The 20,516-nt window shown below is 39.5% G+C and overlaps 1 protein-coding gene across 15 annotated transcripts in view; it reads right to left on the bottom strand.

Moving 5' to 3' along the window:
• The window catches only part of adgrl2a (adhesion G protein-coupled receptor L2a), a 127,305-nt gene that overhangs the window by 25,240 nt on the left and 81,549 nt on the right, over positions 1-20,516 (bottom strand). For 14 of the 15 annotated variants that reach the window (XM_086088557.1, XM_086088558.1, XM_086088563.1 and 11 more), the window contains 9 exons: positions 8,498-8,797; positions 8,025-8,128; positions 7,640-7,825; positions 6,027-6,065; positions 3,615-3,798; positions 2,871-2,993; positions 2,576-2,775; positions 1,739-1,912; positions 593-799 (listed from right to left, as the gene is read on the bottom strand). In XM_086088557.1, the coding sequence (XP_085944683.1) occupies positions 593-799; positions 1,739-1,912; positions 2,576-2,775; positions 2,871-2,993; positions 3,615-3,798; positions 6,027-6,065; positions 7,640-7,825; positions 8,025-8,128; positions 8,498-8,797 (1,517 nt within the window). The remainder of the gene's footprint in view (positions 1-592; positions 800-1,738; positions 1,913-2,575; positions 2,776-2,870; positions 2,994-3,614; positions 3,799-6,026; positions 6,066-7,639; positions 7,826-8,024; positions 8,129-8,497; positions 8,798-20,516) is intronic. The other variant, XM_086088560.1, reaches the window with a different exon arrangement.

The raw sequence follows: 20,516 nt of genomic DNA, 5'->3' as shown, positions 1-20,516 counted from the left end.
TCAACTGAGATATATGGGGATTTTTTGGGGGGTAAAAAATGTTGAATTAAGGGAAAACAGTGAATATTTAGATGATAAAAATTAAAGCTCCTAAGGCGTGAAGTTTTGCAATATGTTGAAATTGAAATGATGTGAATCGGAGGAAATATGTTGAAGGAGAAGCACGTCAAAGAATTGGGAGGAATACAAAATAGGAATAACACATTGTGTTCACACAATGAAGCCCAATTTTGTCTTAAAGTGTGGTTTTAATTGGGGGGGAAATATTTGATCTCTGAGCAACCTTTAATTAAATAGTTGGTGGCAAAGTGAAACACGACATGAAACAAGTGTGACTGGCGTTTTATAAGAGAGGGGGAAAAAACAACATCTGTCATGAAGACATAGCTTCTTAGTAATCTATATTAATGGTCCTGTCTTGCTCATGTCATGTCAGGGACAAGCTGAGAGGCTTTGGAACAAACAACACTTAAAAGTCTCATCCATTTAACTCTGAAGAGTCTTTTGCCTTGTTTTGCGGGGTTGTGAGGCGATAACGTGAAAGGGAATGAATGCAAAGTAAATCATTAGGGTGCGTGCCCTCCCCTCTTACCCTGGGCTCTGTCATATCGATACCAATTAGGAATATTAACTCGGCGAGGAAGAGATTGATGCAGAGGTTCTTGTGGATGGTGTTGCGATCGCTCTGTAGGCCTCGGAAGAAGCAGAAGGTGAAGATGCTCATGCTGAGACAGACCAGCGACACCACGATGCCCACGCGGGTGATGACCGTCAACAGCAGCTCATGTTGTCTGTTGACCTGAGTATAAATCGATAAATATATAAAATGTATGATATCAGATGAAGACACACATTTACCACTTGCAAAAAACATTTGATGTTTTCCTGAACAATATTTACAGTTGCTATGTGCAGGTTTTTTTTCCAGGTCCATACTGTGCTCCCCTTTAAAGGAGCATAGATTGGACATGTTCTTTTTTTTCTGCTTCCTCCTTCCTCATGTTTCATTTGTTCCATGGAAGAACCTCGGGGTGCTAAATGGCAAAGTGCCAGGCTTCATTTTTCATGTGTTTATTGTTATTTTTCGTGTTTCACAAATGGGTTGTGACTGCAAAGACAAATTCCTTGTGTGTTTTTACATACTTGGCCAATAAATCTGATTCTGATAAGCCTCAAACATGGCCCAGCTTCATATTTGATGCATTGTTTTGATCACAAGTTTCTACCTCTGAGTCAAACCAAAGCCTGCCTTTTGTTAAAATGTTCACAATAATACAATAATCGCCGGCCACTTTTACACTGAAAGTAGCTAATGGATGGCACTATTATTTCTGCTCTTGAAAATATTTGAACATCTCCTAGCTTGGCGATTCCTACTCAAGTGTTTAAACTTTTGGACCTCTCAAGCTTCAAAGGCAATTAGCTCCACTTTCTCCATCGTGAATCATTCACGCTAAACTGATTCACAGTCAACATTGTCATGGTTGAAGAGGAAAATTTTGACTGACCGAAAATTAGAGCCCCTTGTCAATGAGCAATGATAATACAGATTCACCATTGAAATCATAATTAACTGTCAAAAGGTTTCAAAGATACTGTTAGGGTACTGATGATCTCACAACAGTTCAATATTTTACTTCAGCCCTCCTTAATTTGGTATAAGCTATTAAATAAAATTAAATTGCAAAATAAAAGAAAATAAACTTGATGAATATCGCATAAGATAAAATGGACCTACGGAGATTTTGCGGTGGGCCATGAGGATGGCGAAGTTGGTGAGGTGGCTGCAGGAGCAGGAGGTGTGTGTTTTATTGGACTCGAGGAGTTTGCAGCCTTGCGTGGACCAGTGGCCCATCATACTCCTCTCGGAATAATTCCAGAAGGAGCAATTGGAGTTGAAGTAGTGCTCCATCTGCAAGATAACAAGAGATATGCTAAAGTGTCCCAATAATTGACTGCCTGAAATTGAAGTAGATGAACAACACAAAGGCCATTTACCCCCTGCTCGTACAAAGTATTTTTCCGCACTGATACGGATGAGGATTTCTCACTTCACAGCTCTTATGAAGCATTTCATATGTTGTATCTCATTTAGCACATGCTTACCAAATCAAGCGAAGCATTCTTGGATATATGAGGCTTTAATAACAGTGAAGCGTAATTGTTTGACGCCATGTCTTTGGAATTGCACAATTTCTCTGATAAAGAATGGAGCCCTGCGTAGCCCTCTGGGAACTCAGTGACAACTTTAAAAGAAGAGAGATAATTGGTGCTCCAGTAATTTCATCCTAGATTGTACAGCTAATCTAAGAGTTAATTTCCCCCAACAATAAAAGAAAATGGCTATCATTTATATCCCAATGTTGATTAAGGAATTACTTTTCATTAAGAATTCACTTAGGTTCTAAAGACGGCTTTAATTTGATGTTCAATGACTTAAATAAACTACAGACTGACCGAGCCAGACATTTAGAATTCAAATGCTTCTTTCTATCGGCTCTGAATCTACTTTGGAGATTTAAAAAATATATATACAAAATAATTATAAATATGGCCCCACCGCCTCTCTACTCACATCTATGTGCTCCAGGGTAAAAATAACCGGGTCATTGATGAAAACTCGGCTGGACTCTTTGTTGATTGAGGCAGCGATGATGTCGGAATTGACGGAGACATTGCGTCCATAAGCGTCACTAGCCATCTGGATGGTGGCGTTTTCCGTACTCAAGAACTGGCCTAGATTCTTGTAGAGAACAAACACCAACTTGGCAACTCCTACATGGACAAAAACATAAGAGGATGAATGGCGTCTTGTCATGTTATACTGTGATAACGAGTCTTTTTTTTAATTTTTTTACAAAAAAGCTCACCATTTCGGCTGTTGAGCTTGATTGTATTGGCTGAAAGCTGGATGGAGATTCCCCCTTTGTTGGTTTGAGGGAATTTAAAATCCTGCACCTGACCGTCTGTGCTGAGCACGTAGACGTCCAGGACTGCCGAAGGAGGAGTCAGAGACGGGCGTGAAAGGAAAAAAGGACTTGTCAGTCATAACAGAACACGTTAAATTAAGATGAGACAAGACTATGGAGATTGATGTCAAGGCATTCTTTTAAAGACCCACGATCACATTACCCCGACACAATATAAACGTCCATCAGAATGGGATCAATTCATCCTTGTAAAACGTTTGCCTAATGAAGCGATGCAAAATAACACAAAGACAACAGCCATGTGTGCGCTTTAATTGTTAACGAGTATGAAGGGACGGGGAGGAGGTAGTGGATATGCAAAATACCCGGCAGCAGACTAATGCGCACATTAATGTATAGAGTTACAAGGTCTAGACGCATCCATTTATAAACTAAGCATGTGCAATCAGAGAATGCAGCCTCTTTAATTGTCTGACATTCATCATTTTGTCAGTAAGCAACTCGTTAAACTAATATGTGATGTTTTTCTGTACCCTCGCGGTCAAGGCTCTATTTATATGAAAGTCCTTATTTTATGCAGCCGTCTTGTTTTTTTTCCTTTAACAAGCAATTTGCTCAATCAAATGATATCAGTCGAGATTTTGTCAATCAGGAGCCTCTGTCAGTTTCCTGTTTCCGACTCACTTATATTGTCTGCGGGAACTTTGACGATGGCGGGCTCCATCAGGTTGTCTGCGAACACAAAGGCGCCTTCCTCCAAGGTGTCCAGTAACATGGTGGCGGCGTGCGTCTGCTCCGTGCTGTTCATGTCCTGCCACGATTTTAAAGCCTCGGGTCGGAGCAGGTTGTTGACTGTATCCACAATGGCCTGCGTCAAACCATAGAACAATGTGAAACGCTACGCTAAATGCATTTTTGGGGAATACAAATCACATTCACAGACATGACAAAGGGGCATGCAGACACTGATGAATAAAAAGCTGAGCGGAAGCATCACATTAAAGATCATTATATGATCAGACGTTATATAACAGTAATTTAACAGCCCTTAAGGACCGCATACATGATGTTACAAGCATGTCATGACCAAAAGAGAGTTGCAAACTAAAACAGTGGATGATAAGTGCAGGCGGACTCGGTTTCTTTTTCAAGGACGTCTCATCAGGGCACCCACTTGTGGTCAAAGAGGAGACAGTGAGCAGATCTGGTCCAATAATTAACTCGAAAGCATGATGACACTTCAAGTACTAAAATTGGAAAAGTTGCCGTGTTTACTACAACTACTTGAAGTGATTAAATGATCTCGCACAATATTACAATTCTAATTAGGTACAGTTTCGTGAACTAAACCTCTAAACTTGCATTTACGTTAGCTTTCTCCAGGAAATAACCAGATCAATATGTCTAATCAGGTAATCAATTTGAGAGACGGGTGGTGTAAAAGATGACGTGCGTGGAGAGGGGCGGCTAAAGTGATGCGTGTGCATCAAATATGGCAGCTATCAGATAATGCTGAGTCATCAATCTCAACGCCAGATCTTTATGCTTTAGGAGACTCTGTATTGACAAATGAATTTAGACACACCTCCTTGTATATTATGTAATCAATCAGGGTTTTGATTTAAATGAATAAAAAAAACAAAAAAAATCACGGCTCAGCTTCAGAAAACAGGTGAGCCGTGATTGGTCTGCACCTGCGCCCAGAGCAACTGTGATGTCATCTTCAGTCAACAGCAAGTGATAAATAAAATGGCCGCCCCCGAGATGAATAACATGGGTGGATTTTGCTGCTTAACTCATGTCTCACGAATACAATGTTTATCAAGATACCATGTTGAGACTAGTGGGACTGCGTAGAAAATAATATTGTAAAGAATGTTTTTGGGTTGACTTCCACTTTAAATCAATTAGGGTTTAAAATGACTTTCTGTTTGAGTCAGGTTTGTGTTTGCATAGACCAGAATGCTGAGCAGAGTTTAGTGATGTGAATGCAAATTAGCGTTGATCAACGGTGTATTATTTTGCATAGAGCACTGAAATTATGCAATAAGTACTAAAAATTGACTTTCAACAGTAATTCTTTACTTTTTGATTTAAGGAATCAACTGAGTAATTGAGTTACTTTTGGATGACATAACTTATAACTAACTAGTTACTATTTTACTTTTGAATGAAGTACCTCGTAACTGTAACTCGTTACTATTTTTCAGTAGCTGGCATAGCCCTTTTTAATGGCTATATGTCCTATTACTAATAACTAATACATGAGGACAACAATTTGATGAAATATTATTATTTGTCCCTTCATCATGCAATTAGTCTTTCTCTCTGCACACAGTAAGCGTGGCTTGTGACTTTGCTCAGTCTGTTTTAATACTGTCCCAAAAGACAGATCTGCATGGAGGAAGGTGTTGACTTTGGTGGCAGGCGGAGGACGCGGACGTCCCTGGTGGAGGGGGGATATATTTGGACAAAACACTGTGATGCATAAACACAATCTGACAGCATTAAGGTAGAAAAAAAAAGGTTTGGCCTAAGTAACCCTATTATCCAAGTAGAACAAATTGCGCCAATTTACAGAAAACAATTACTCCTATGACCTCAAACCTGTTCTTGTAAAACAAGAGCTAAAGTTTTGACTTTGCGGATGATAAAAAGTCAGGTGATGGTGGTCCTTGAAAAGAAGAAAGTATGAGTTAAGCAGGATTAGTTTTGTTTTTGTTTTAGATCATATCATTAGAATGAACCCTGAAGAAATTAAAAAGGCAGCAAAACAAGCGGGATGTAACGAACAGGACAGTGTGTTTTATGATTCCAGATGATTCATCTTGGGCCATAATCCAAATTAAGACACTAAACAAATACATTCATGATACAGCGTCACCTTTGCAGCTGCAGATGACTGTAGTGTATTAATCTGACTTGAATGTGGTGTACGCATGGAAGTGTAACTTAAAACGAACGAAGGATAGAGTGAGTAAAAAAAAAAGAAAAAAAGTTCATGCTGCAGAATGCGAGCTGTTCATATAGTGCAGACATAGAGGAGGGGGCGGCAGCAAGCATGGGATTTAGGGGGCAAGAGCATCGCTCCAGTACCTTCATGTACGCCCTGCATGTCCTTTCTCGTTTTTGAAGCTTTTTTGGGGTTTTAATTCATCAAGAAAAAGAAGAGATAAAGACAGAGAAAGACAGATGATTTGAAGTCTAAGTAAGCCTGACAGAATGGATGCACAAACTTTCTCAGGAAAGACTCTTGCTTCTTACCTGACGGTCAATGAATAATAAGGGATTTGGATGACGTTCATAATTGCATAAATTGAATGACAAGATTTGTTGTTTTCTTCTTAACGTTGACGTTGAAAAGAAAGAGGAGGCAGATGGACTTCCATATAGATAGTGTCATACAAAAGTATGTGCCACTTCTCAAAATCATACATTTTTTTTTTTTTGCAGTTTCCCCACTTTTATGTTTAAGATCATCAAATAAAAGACAACCTAAGTCCAAGGCTGATTACCTCCAGACTAGGTCTGGAGGAGGTCCCAATCAAGAAATCACTGAAATAGAAACCGTCTTGACAAAACAAAATCAGCCAAAGGATCTCAAAAAGCTGCAATAAAATGCCATGATCTATGGAGAAAATGTAGAAGTGGTGAGCAGCTGGCCTACAGCAATGACCCCAAAAGCACAGCGACGACCCACCTAGTAGGTCACGAAAGAGCCTAGGACAACATCTATAAAACTGCAGGCCTCCCTTGCCTCACTTAAGTCAGGGTTCATGACTCAGCAATAAAAAAACGGGCAAAAATGACATCCATGACAGAGTTCCAAGGCGAAAACCAATGCTGGCCATAAATAACATAAAGGCTCGTCTCACTTTTTCAAAACACATCTTAATGATTTTTGGGAGAATATTTTATGGTCTGACATGACAAAATTTGAACATTTTGTAAGGTGTGTGTATCTCGTAAGTGTAACACAACATTTCAGAAAAGGACATCATACCAACAGTCAAATATGGTTGTAGTAGTTTTATGGTCCGGGGCTGCTTCGCATCTTCAGGACCTGGACGACTTGCTGTAATTGATAAAACCATGAATTTTGCTCTTTTCACCGGAAAATCTTGAGCGAGAATGTTTGCCTGCCAGTTTGTGACCTAAACAAGTGGCCTAGTCAAATCCGGATTTGAATCTGGAAAAACAAAATGCTGTGGCATAACCTTAAAATGGCTGTTCATGCTCCAAAACCCACGAGTGTTGCAGAATGAAGCAAGCAGTGGATAGAAGAGTGGACAAAAATATCTCCGCAGAGATATGAAAGACTCATTGCCGGTTACGAAAATACTTTCAGTTCAGTTGTTGCTGCTGAGAGTGGCCAAACCGTTTAGACTTAGGAGGCAAGTACTTTGTCACACCATAAAATCACCATTTTAAAACGGCATTCTATATTTATTTACTTTGTTTATCTGTGTTTGATATTTACATTTGTTTGATGATCTTTAAAAAAAAAAACAAGTGGGGAAACTACAAGAAGTAATGAGATTTTTTTGTTTTAAACCATAGAACCAGTGACTGCATTTAATTAATGTAGGTAAACCCAATATTTGTTGTAGGAAAAGTGTATTGAAACACAAACAAAACAACTATCAATACGACTAGAAATTTTGGAGGTTCCCGTCTATGCTAATTTTCAGTTTTCCGTGCAGTGTTACCTTGTTGAAGCTCCGTCCTGCAGAGTCCTTCTCACTAGGCCGGAGTTCCTGCAGCTGAGCATCCAGGATGTCCACCAGCTGCTCCATGAGGCGCACTGACGAGCTGACGTCCCCCGCGTAGATTGGGTTTTTTGTGTGCTTTGCTAACTCGTTAGCCAGGTTTGCTGCGTTTTCACCACTGCGGATCTGCAGGGGTGGAATTAATCAAGTTTACAAGGGCGCAAGAAGACAGATTTGCTATTAACAGCCTTATTTTTAACGAGTGTGTTCGAACATGTGGTGGTTTCAAATACACAGCACACAAAATATTTACATCGTAAAAAACACATCTTTTTTTTTTAAGTAACATGGTGGGGAAAAGCTGAAATAAGGAGCTGACACTCACCTTCTGGGCAACTTGGTTGACCCAGTGGGATGTACAGTTGCTGAGATCGGGGCCCTTAGGGTGCCAGGCCCCAGTGGAAAGGACACATAAATAAGATGCTGTGCCTGGAAGGGAAAACAAGAACAGAAATACAATCGTTTCGTGTCTGTTTTTGCTAGAAATTGGTGAACATTTTTCTGTCCTAATTAGCCATGTGGCCTAACACAATTTCACGCACAGTCCAAAATGAGTGTGTGTCGCCATGCCGAGTTGTGGGCCCAAACAGCTGAGCCAGCAACAGAGCCGTTGCAGATTGCTTAATTATGTTTGGACATGACAACGGCGAAATGCACCCGATTAGAAACCGTCCTCACTGACTCCCCACGCTCACATTAGAACCCGGCACGGAAAGAGATCACGGCACATTTCAGACACATCGAACAGATTCGACTGCTCTCTTGAGTGGCCCACGAGACGAGACAGGCCATGTTTACCTCGCGTTCCCTTGGGACAAGGTCGCTCCACCAGCATGCCCCGCTGGGTCTGAGGCCACATGATGTCTCTTCTCTCGGTGGCTTCGCAGAAGCGCTCGGGCAATGGGAACGACTCCAGGGGCGGAGGGGAAGTCGTCTGCACTATCACGGGAGGGGGCCTGGCCGCTCCCTTGCCGCCTTCCTTGGGTCCTGTTGTGGTGGTAGTGTTGTTGGCCACGCCCCGGTGCACTGTGGTTGTTGTGGTGGCGGTTGTCGTTCTCAGAGGCTGAGGGGACACGGTGGCCTGAGATAAAGGCGGAGCTGCGCGGAAGACAAGATATGATTGTTTATATATAAGGGTGTGATTACACAACAAAAGCATCTTGTACAGACTTTAGAAACGGAAGAAGTATCGGAAATACATTTTGCAATACGCACATCAGGCCAGAGTTAATGTTTGGCTAGGCCCCCGATTTAAATGGATTTTTTTAATACAGATTTTTGGCAGAAAAAACAACAACTGAATACCGAACAATTAATTTAAAAATATATACAGTATATATATTTAAAAAAAAGATCACCCTCCCAATCCATTTTACAGGGCATCAAATCTAAGCAGATTTCTGTTATTCGTGGGTCGGCCTGGTCTCTCTTCTACACAAATTAGGGGGGGGGGGGGGTCAATTGTAACGGATGAAAATGAAAAAAACAAATATATATATATATTTTTGTTTCCCAGAATGCATTGTGTGGCGAAATGCATTTAATTAATGAAATTATAAGGAAATTCATTCTTCTCCTCTGTGTGTGTTTGTGTTATTAGTAGTTGAATGTGTGTCATATTTAACGCATCAATGTTTGATTTATGTTGCAATATGTTTTTATTGTATTTTTTTCCAATAAATTGTTACTTCAGGTTGTGTACAAGTTGTAATGAACTGCTTGTAAAAAAAATGTTTTAATGACAGGTCTGTAGAATTATTTTATCAATACATTTCATTATATATTCATTATTTGGGAATACAAGGTTATAGTATAGATTATTGTGTAGTAAATAATGAGACCAGCGTGCTTTTACTGGTTAGAGTACATATAGGTATACATAATTAGCCATAGGGCTGTGCAATTACCGGTAATTGAAATTAAATTATTACACTCCACAACTACAAAAGCAGCATGATCGTAAAACAAAAAAAAAGATCATTAATACTAATTTTGAGTTGTTTGAGTTGTTTAAATTTATACATTTGCACCTTTTTATTTTATTTTTAAATAACTTATTTAATAAATTTAGTTTCTTCCAAAATGAACTTGCATAATTATAGTGTTTCAAATAATGTTATTTGTCCTAATGTTTTTTACGTTTAAAAATGTTCTTGTTTTGCACCAAAAAATGATTGTGATTTCAATTATTAACATAATCGTGATTCATATTTTCTTCATAATTGAGCAGCCCTAATTAACCATTTGGCCAATCATTTTGGCTGATATCTGAAGGGCCATAATCGGTATTTATCGGTCATATTAGTATATGCATGGACACCAAATTATTTTTAGCAACTCGGACCTCTCTAAATATGTCTCCTGGATACCTTTTATCCACGCTAATATGAACTGTGGAAAGGAGTAGAACTGCCCAAACAATTTACCATTGTCATTTTGGTTGTGAAGGACATGCTTTTTTTAAAATCTTTTGCTCAGTTGAAAACTTGGGCAGGAAAAAGTCTGATTCTCATGAACTGTAGAAAACATGTTATGCTATGCGGGTGCACTTTAAGGTCAGCTCATTACTGTGGCACCCCCCGTGGTGCTTAATGTGGAATATATCACGTTTAGCAGCTAGTCATCGCTGGAACTTCTGGTGGGCAGATGCCCTCGTGTACTGCTTAAACCTTAATGGCTCTCCCCATAAGTAAAATTTTCCAACTTTTTTTCCTTGTCCTCGTCATGCTCATCGCTCTAATGCTTATACATCCCAGTACCCTGTTGTGTAAATTGCAGCTAAGTGCTTTGTTCAACAAGCGTATTTGCCTTCCCGTTGACGACGGCTTATCCACGGCACTCAGTCAGCAGTGAACAAGACAATAATTACAGTAACATCCTCCTGGCTGGCAGTCATTTCTGCCCGAGAGATTTTGAGGAATGGATGATTCAATTTCACCCGAGCGACGCAAAAACGTGTGTTGCCCGGCTACTTCTACATCCATTTTTGCAGCCGCCCTTTCCTGCGACGGCAGGTGCATGTGCAGTAACTCATGCAACGCCCCCAGCAAAAACAATACGTTTCACTCCCAGGAAAGCAGAAAATAATACACACCTTATATGGGACAAATGTGTGCTGCGCTAAGGCTTGGAAGATACACTTAAGTACACATAGAAATTAGGGCTATTCAAAACCATTTTTTCTCCCAGATGAAACCAGTACAAGTACTCAACTCTTGAGTAGTCAACAATACCAACATCAAGTCCTGATAACACTATGGGGTAGATGCCACGGACTTCCGACTTCCGGGTTTTACACATCAGCGTGGTCGCGTTCCAACACTCGCACCCCCACCCCTGCGCCCCCCCCACCCGAGCGCTCCCGCTCGGCTATCTGAAATGATTCGGACACTGAGACAGACACTAAACACTCGCAGCCTCGCACCCGTCGACGGGAACGCGCAAACGAGGGACACAATTGCGGAAGCGCAAGTACTGGGACGCGGCACGCACGTCGCAAACCGGAAACGGAAACAAAGTCGGAAGTCCCGTCTCCTCCGTGGCATATAGTCCATTACTTTTGATACACAAAATTTCCACCCAAAAACAAAAACAGACAATTTTAGAGAAATAACTACATATCCCAATATTGCACTTTTCCTTAAATTTGCATTACATCAATGGCAAGTTTCTATTCTTCTGATTTATATTTCCTGATTGCAAAATGGCCGCCTGTTGTGAGTACCAATACCTTGAAATAAGGCCGGGTATCAGCGCGATTCCCATACTTGGTATCGATACTGGCCCAAGCTAGCATGTTTAAATAATGCATTCATTTTTTATTTTACAGCTAGCTCGATACAATTAGTAACATGGATAAAGACACATGCATACAAACTAATGTAGTGTACATTTTAATTGGTCCCATGAGTTATTACATTTCCTATAGGTCGCTATTTAAATATAAGTGATTATTATAATTAAACCTTTGCCTAAATGACAGCAACTCATGCATTATTAATTTAATTTAAAAAAAAAGTTGCATTTTTATGTCAGTCATTTGAATCTTAGGCTAGCCTTACACGTTTTTATTCGGATTATTTATAATTATGGGATGTAGTCTTCTGGTCCTGGGTTGGAATACTGTAGTCGATTCATCAATGCATTGTAATACTGTACCTCAATATCGATTCAGCAACTTCTTCTTATGATAGATCGATTCAGCAAATGACCACATTCAAATGCAAGGGCATTGGTTTAAAATTATGTTGCAGACACTCGGACCATGATAGCAACACAAAAACACAGACAACGGTTTTGTAGTTGTTGAAGTTGGCCATAAAAATATCGAGTGCCAGTCAAATAAGTTAGAAGATGCAGGCTCCTATAGAAAGAGGACATGGGTGATAATAAAGAAGAAAGTGTGAATATATTTAGGCCGGATTTATCAGTCAGTAAAATGGACGCAATAAAATGTTTTCCCGTACTCGATATATTTCCATGTTGTTTACTTAGGTCATCAACATTTAGTCAAATTGCTTGCTGCTGTGGGAATTGGGACTCACATGCACGCATACACACTTGGGGAATGGCTTTTTATTTATTAATGAGGAGCAGCTAGGTAGCGCTAGTGCTAATGCTAGCCAAGATGGCATGGTTTTGCCAGCTAACAGTTATCCTATTAAGTGCTTCTTTTGCACTATTGTCGGTTCTGCAAACATTCACTTTACGCCTGCCAGGAACTAAAAAAAAGACTGGTGAACGCCACCATGTCGAACCCAGCGTAGCAAGTCTGTATCTCACAAATGCAAGATCTGTGGTGCATAGAGATCTTGCATTGGAGAGATGGCAGCTTGCTTGAAATTGGCACAACCAGGTGAAAGCGGACATTCTGATGGAGATAAAGAGAATCTCATTTTACTCTCCACTACAAATATATGGTTTTAAGGGTTGCGTTTGTTCAAGTGCAACTTTTTTCAACACACCCTGGGTCATTTTTATTAATATTTTTTTAATCCAAGCTTTATTTATTCTTCTACATTTTAATGCAAATGATCAATGCTCGAGAATTAAAAGTTAATTGCTCTTAAAAAGGATGTACTTGAATTATTTTTGTTCTGATATCACTATATAAGTGTTAGGGGTGGAACCGTTCACAAAACCCACAGTTTGGTTCATATTTCAAGTTTGCCAGCGGGCTAAAGGCTATGTGACTGTTGAAGACACGCATTGTGGAATACTTTCATTTTATGTTTAGTTTGACAGTAGACTTAAACTGAGAGTTTGCAAAGTACAACGCTCATATCTCAAGTTTGTGTTTGCAGTTCAAAGCAAAAACACATCAGAAACCCGTATCTCGAAAAAACTCATTATTGGGTCACTCATATCTCAGCGCACCACTATGTTTGCATATAATAAAGCTGACAAAACTGATTGCAGGGTGGGAATCAATTAAACAAAAAAAGTTGACCAGAGAATCGTCTCATCACATGTAAATTAACTGCACCGTCTTAATCTCAAATGATTTGCTGGTTGTATTGAAAAGGGGCATCTTTAATCAATAGCATGAGCTCTAATTGGGATGCAATGTGCACTTTGAATCTAATCACATTTGAGCACTTTGATTTCCTCCATTAGGCTGCCTGTGGAGCATGCGGCGAGAGGCGCTGCTACGGCGCGCCGGTTGAGCCTGGCCGCTCGAAGCGGCGCAACCCCCCGTAGTGAAAACATCGATGAACACAAGCTGACAGCGAGCCAGAAAGAAGGGAGCGGGGAGGAGTTCACGTCGAGACCATGACAAGAACATTCAGAGCGAATGCGCAACGGTTGGAAACAAAGAAGACGGAACACCCGCGTATCTATTGCTCTCCATTGGATCATGTGACTGGCTTATGGCATCCCCGCGACTGATCCGCCTCTCCAACCTCTACCCACAAGCCCTAATGTGTGAATGTGTGAGGTGAGCTGACCCTTCCGGCGTATTAGCTCTGTTGACCCGGGGAATTTATTTGTGGGCTGGTATACAACAAACCACACAGACATTACGTCTGCTTTAACCTCAAACACCCGCAACACATCCCCAAGTGGCATCCTTTTACTCAAAACACAGAAATTGTTAGCTGCACCACCTGTCAAAGCGCTCAAGGAGACAACCTGTTCTTAGCATCCATTCTCTACCGGTATTTACATTTGGACGTCAGAAACGTCTGCCTCCGTGTCCTGTTGTTTTTCACTACTCATCCCAAAAAGATGAGAAATTACGCCTTCAACGGTTGCTTTTTTCAAAATGCGGACTGCCTTCTTAAAAACAGCCCCTTTCGTGGGTTTCTTATTTCCAAAGTGTACAAGACGAAAAGGATAAGATCTGTGGTCTCCATGGGTGGGGAATCCAGACAGAAATAAAATGAAACACAATCTGCGGTTTGGCAGCATGATTTAAGATAACGCTCTTGCAATTCAGGTCACTAAATCAACGCAACATTTGCTGTAATCCAAGTACATTCTTCTGGCACGTCAATTTACAACTATATCTTGTCAACATCGTTCATTCAACCGCCCACTTGTCATGGCTTACCAGGGTGTTTAGCCATGCACTCAAGTATCTTCTCATCATAAAATATCGTTCACTTTTACACACTTACATGTTTTATTTCAACCTGCTATGAGCAGAGAACATGTAATGGACTGTTATTAATACCAGATGTTGGCTGTGTTTTACAAGGACTAGCTAAGATGCTTCATTTCTCATCCCATTGTCAAATTTTACTATATAGTGACAGACACATTCTACAGCACTGTTTTTATTGTGCAATTTCTTCAAGCCCTTTTACGGCAAACAGTAAGCATAAAAAATGTGGTAAATTGAATTCATTAAAAAGTTGAAACCGTCCGACACACAGCACACTGACTGATCACAAAATTTAAACAGGATTACATTTTGATCTACGGGCCAATAATCAACACATTTATCAACAAATTGCAAAGGCATGCTAATAATCCCACACATGCTAAAATGAAGATCTGTACTTGCAGTTATGGCACCATTATGTTTTTTAAGATCAAAGAAATTCATTGATTTGACTTTAAATTTTCACTTCCACAGCAGGTTAACAGAAAAATACATTATATTGGTGTAGAACCGGACCCGCCCTCACAGCATGAAAGCCTGCTAGCTACTGTATATGGGATATTCGGGGCTGATGCCAATATTGGCAGTGAGGGGAAAAAAAGCCCAAATCTGACAACTCGGCCCTTATCCGATATATTGGCCGGTAACCAATATATGGTTGCCATATGAAATATGATTATTGATATACACATGACATATACCATATAACAAGACAGTAAAATGGTGTCAAAAATTGAATACCGCCCAACCCTGCTTTACTTACATGACCATAAATTCTTATGAAAAAATATGATTCAAAGCAAAGAAGCATAACACTACTAAAATAAAATAAGGAACTTTAACAAGTAACACTGTCAACATAATGATTGTAAACTCTAAGCTATAAAATAATTTTATATTACAAAATGGTGGCCATGGGAATTAACAGTTGCATAAACGTTTATCTCACAAATATAACTGACACAACTTTTAAATGTTCCATAATAGTCTTATATAAGATAATGATGGACATGGGAATAAAGTTTAATCAACAGTTGCATAATATTCCTTTGTTTATTTCACTGAGACGCAACAATGTCCAAATTCTGTAAACACTCTCCAAATCTTGCGTGATAACTAAACCGTTGTCTTTGACATGCTCTAACAGCGTGCTTCTGCGAGGAGCAGGGACGGAAATTTCCAATTATTTTTCGAGAATGATCAAAATGTCTCATCAGATGTAGCTGATCTATTAAAACATGCTTACCACGACACGGCAGACGTAGCTTATTAGCTCCTCAAGCCCCAAGGCTAATTCTCCATCAGAGAATGTGTCATGCACCAAGACTTAAGGAAAATAAAATTGTGCCTTTCAGGTAAAACAGGAAACAGATTATATTGTTCAACATATTAGAATGCAAACTTATCTGCCTAGTTTGCTGTCAGCCATGAAATATTTCAAGCTACACCGCAACTGTACCACTGATCTCAAAAGTACACAAATAGTCTCCCGAAACATGGACATATGAGTATGTAGTCAACGATGACTAATGTTACAAACGCGTACGGTGGATTGGGCAAAAGGCTGTACAGAATACAGATGGTGTTTTTACAATAAAGCAGCGTGATCTTTATTTATACATCACTGTGTTATACAGGTGAGTGTGTTGGCCTATTCATTTGGCGATTTTGAATGACACACAGGACAAAAACAGTATCTTCGAGTGGGATGATTTTGTGGAAGAGTATTGTATTGCGAGAAATGCATTAAAATATATTGAGATACAATCTGTACATTGGTTCAATAAAAAACATGCATGTACACAAATTTTGTCCTAATTTAGATTTTTTTTTTTTTTTTTGCCAAGTATCACTGACAAAAAATCATTTAAGTTGGCCATTCCAGCTACGAAGTAAAAAATAAAACAACACTGCTTTTCTCAGCCGTCTGAGTGTGATTGGGGGAGAAGTGTGCTGCATTTCGCCGGTCTTTGTGTGTGTGAGGTGGAGGCCCGAGGCACATACAGAGTGGAGCACAAGCACACACACACACACACACGCACACAGGAGCATCGCAACAGAATCTCCGTCAACAAAAAAGGTTAATACCTCAATAGTAATTGATTGATTTTGATTTATCAGTGATATACTGTAACTGACCTGATTTATCGGGATTGATATTGGACAGTATATATATATATATATATATATATAATAAAGTTGTCATTAGCACACAGACACAGTGCTTTTATGCACACTGATGGATGTAATAATCTGGAGATGAAGCTTTACTTTTGTTAATTTTTTCAAGTTTCGTCACTCGTCAACCTCACTTGATTTGGGTCGCTCCTGATAACGCAGCTCTCGTCCCCGCAGAACCGAGCGCCATGTTGCTTTTTCAACGGGGGCTTTATTTGCATTTCAGCAGCAAGCAAATTGCTATTTGACACTTCAGTTGCAGAATAAGAAGTTCGATCGCTGTAAGGTAGCGCGTAGCTGCTTCACGCACACACTTGCCTTGTGTTGTCTTCCGCGTCCTCTCCTGTCGCTAGCGCACACACCATACGGGGATCACAATACTACTTTCCGCTCACACTTTGTGCCATTGCCATTATTCCTCGCCGCTGATTTGAATAGCATCGACCGGGTTAGCCTCAAGGTGCTAGCTATCGGCTACTGCTCATGAATTAACATTGAGGCGGAACGCTCACTCAGTCGTTTAATTCATACATACGCTTGCTCACAGCAGTTTTTTTGCATAATATTCTATTTCGGCCATATTTTTTCGGCTCCAATTTTATTTCATCTGAATGCTGAAAATTTATATTTTTCTCATTTCCGGATGAATATTTTCGGTGGTCAAAAATTCGGTACATCACTAAAAAATACAGTATCGGATTATATCGGTCTGCATTGAAAATCTCTGATATTAAAGTATTTGTTTTTATTGACTTTATGAGGGTTATTTCTCAGGATCCTTTTGAATTTATTTTGTGTTGATTTTATTCAAGTGCAGTCCATTCTCATGTTTGAGGATGAAGTTATGAAACCCAAATGTTTGGAATATACGTATATTTTCTCATACGTACTGTTGCTGACTATTGTCCTTTGTTTGAATAGTATCATTTGATCAAGTCTCCTATAGCATTTTATACTAAAAAATAAATAAAAGCATGTATCATTCCTGCTGATATCGGTATTGGACAGTACTCTAGGCTGCAATATCGGTATCGAATCCAAAGTTAAAAAGTTATATCAGGACACCCCTATACTGTACAGCTTCAAAATGCCACCCAGAAAACTTAAATACAGTATGACAAACCATGTAAACATCTACCATAATAATAACATTTGAGTCCCAATATATGATCTTGATTGGGTCAGTCATGACAACATGCTGTGGATGAAAGTAATCCAGTTAGGCTAATTGTTTTGCAAACTCACCACAAAAAAAAAAACGGGACCACTCTGAAAAAGCCGTTAGGGCAAGAAAATCCTTGAATATGAAGTGAATCGAATGAAATCGGTATTAGTTAAACTGTTCCATTTGGGAGGTTCATAATGAAGACAAATCCACTTTTCTGCGTGAGAAAGAGGCTAATATGAATGAGAGGTCTACTGCCCAGAGATACTCATGCATAAACAAAGCAGCCATTCTGACCACTGCTGTTCGTGTACATAGAGCAAGTCGGTAATCCAGCCAGCCAGCGGTACAATAATCGTATTACCTTTATGCCATAGCTCGGTTTAATTTAATCCAATAAAAGCTGTCAGGAATTAACCCAATGGTATTAACATCGCCTCTTGTTCACAGAGATGTATAAGAGGACAAGCTGCTGTTAGCCATGAGTCTGGCAGCACATGACTGAATAGCATCTTTGATAATGACAAAATCCCACTTTTGGGCCGTGTGGCATAAGCGGAAAAGGATCCTTGATAATTATGTCTGTGCTGCACTCAGCTCAAGGGAGCCTTCAATTAGCTGTCATCGAGCGTCCTCCAAAGCACGGCTAATATGGAGGACAAACTTTATTCATAACCTCGCGTTGTCGCACTTGTGTGGACAAGCTCGGCGGTTGCGTTATTATCGGTGGGGTGAAAGGTCGCCAAAACTGATGACAGATATTTAGATGAGAACACCAGAGAGAAGAGGAAGGAGAACTTGGGTTGTTGAGCGTATGCGTCAACATAAGAGTACGCACGCACACACCTCAGATGAGACATCACCAGGGCACAGTCATCGCAGGGTAACAAATGAAAACTGACAGCATATGTGTCTTATATATTAGCGCTTAATGGCTCCCCCTTCAATCGACAATGTGAGGTCGTTCCAGACTCTTAAATCTTCGGTTAAGGGGCGGCAGTAGCTTATCTGTAAGGACTTGGGCTTGGTCTTATTTATGTGTTACTGGACTGAACTGGATGGTTGAGGTTCGAGTTCTGCTGCGGGCAAATGTAAAATGGAAATTATATGGAAAGATGCTAGTCTGCTACACTCTGTCGCTAATTGTCTGTGCAGGGAAAAACTGTTTTCCCTTGACACATTTTCATAGTGATTGTGGATGTGGTAAATAATGAGTAAAGTGATTGTATTCATATTTCACAATTGATTTAAATATTACATAATTATCTCTCCCTCTGATAAATGATGAATCAAAGGGAAAGAGGGGTTCTTTACACAATCACACAGCCAATTAGTTGACAGCAACACTGACTCATTGCAACCCACAGGTGCGATCCATTTTACCTCAGTTGCTTCCAGACGTGATTTATTGAATACATGCCAACGCTCGGACGCGGAGCTTCTGCGCTAAATCTCAGCCAGCCCAACTATTTGATTGTCTTTTCAGTCTTTTGTTAGATTTATCAAAACATTCTTAGCTACTCAGTGCTAAATTCTCAAAGGAAAAAACTAGGGGTGTCAGGTGATTTTTTTTTTATAATCATAATTAACAAATTTTCTCCCAAAAACGTATACATACGTACAATTTTAAATATTACCATGTTCCCAAAGACATATTTTTATGTTTAATTATTATTATTTTTTTATGCCGCAGCATACAGAAAGAAGGCTTTGATGCAGCCTCTGAACGGAAGATAATGCACGAAGCAATGGTAGTTATTACAAAAACGACTAGCAGGTGGCAGCAGAGTATAAGAAATCAACCAAGGCCATGTTGCAACAAGCTGTTTCTCCCACTTATACTTTTTTCTGATGAAAGAAGAAACTCTGGTAGGTTCCATTATTTTATAGCAATAGAACACAATATTCTGTGGGCCTTGCAAAATCAGTCAAAATCCAGTAAAACAGACAGGAGCGAAGGGGGTTGCTTCATTGAAAATGTTTGGGAGTGAATGAGTTAAATGCATGACATCACGATTGATCACAACTTTTATGTCTGTTCTAAATATACAATTAAATGTACAATAAATGTTTTCATACTCGTTAACATAAAAGTGAGATTTTTTTTTAAACTATTAGAAAATGACTGCATCTTTTAGTCATTGATACAGTAATTTCATAATAATTCATAAAATGTTGTTAAAATTAAAAATATGTACTGTACTGTAAAAAATGTGTGATATTGATTTGTGTTGAGGTCCTTTTTCTGCCCCTAGATGGCATAATTGCATTTGTAAGACGTGACAGCTCAGTGCATTTTTCTTTTCATATTAATCTTTAACATGAAGTAACTTTTGAAATTCTGTACATTTTTAAAATTGTCAAATACAACCTTACACTAGTCTCCACAAATATATGCATTATTATTAAATGTATTACTGCTCAATTTTGACTGGAGTTCTCACAGTGCAGGCAGTAAAGGGCGGCCATTAATTGTGCGTTCAAAAAATTTGTGGCTTTAAAGGAACTTTAAATTCAAACTCAAAATGGCCGCACTCATTTTGACTTGTATATCTGCACATAAAAGACTTAAATGCAACGTGCATTTATAGTTATGAATAAAATTTGACCTTTGTCCTTCCTGGCAGCTGACGTGGGTCAAATTGCTAAAATGATTCGAAGAAACATCATCAGCCATGTTTGTTTTATCTTGAAGTGATGTTGTAAAGAAGGCAGTCAATTTGCTTGGAGATACACGGACTGCAAGAAATCAAGATGCTTGAATGTTTGAACGAATGACTCATTGAGGATTTTTTCACTCTGCAGTCCCCATTTCATAATCTGAATAATCTTTGGGAAAAAATATATTGCCTACAACTGAAAGAGTG

Source organism: Leptonotus elevatus, chromosome 11 (genome assembly GCF_054856555.1).
Source record: "Leptonotus elevatus isolate MCC_2025b chromosome 11, RoL_Lele_1.0, whole genome shotgun sequence".
NCBI lineage: Eukaryota > Metazoa > Chordata > Actinopteri > Syngnathiformes > Syngnathidae > Leptonotus > Leptonotus elevatus.
Note: the sequence above shows the minus strand (reverse complement) of the source record. Positions and strands in the feature narration are given on the sequence as shown.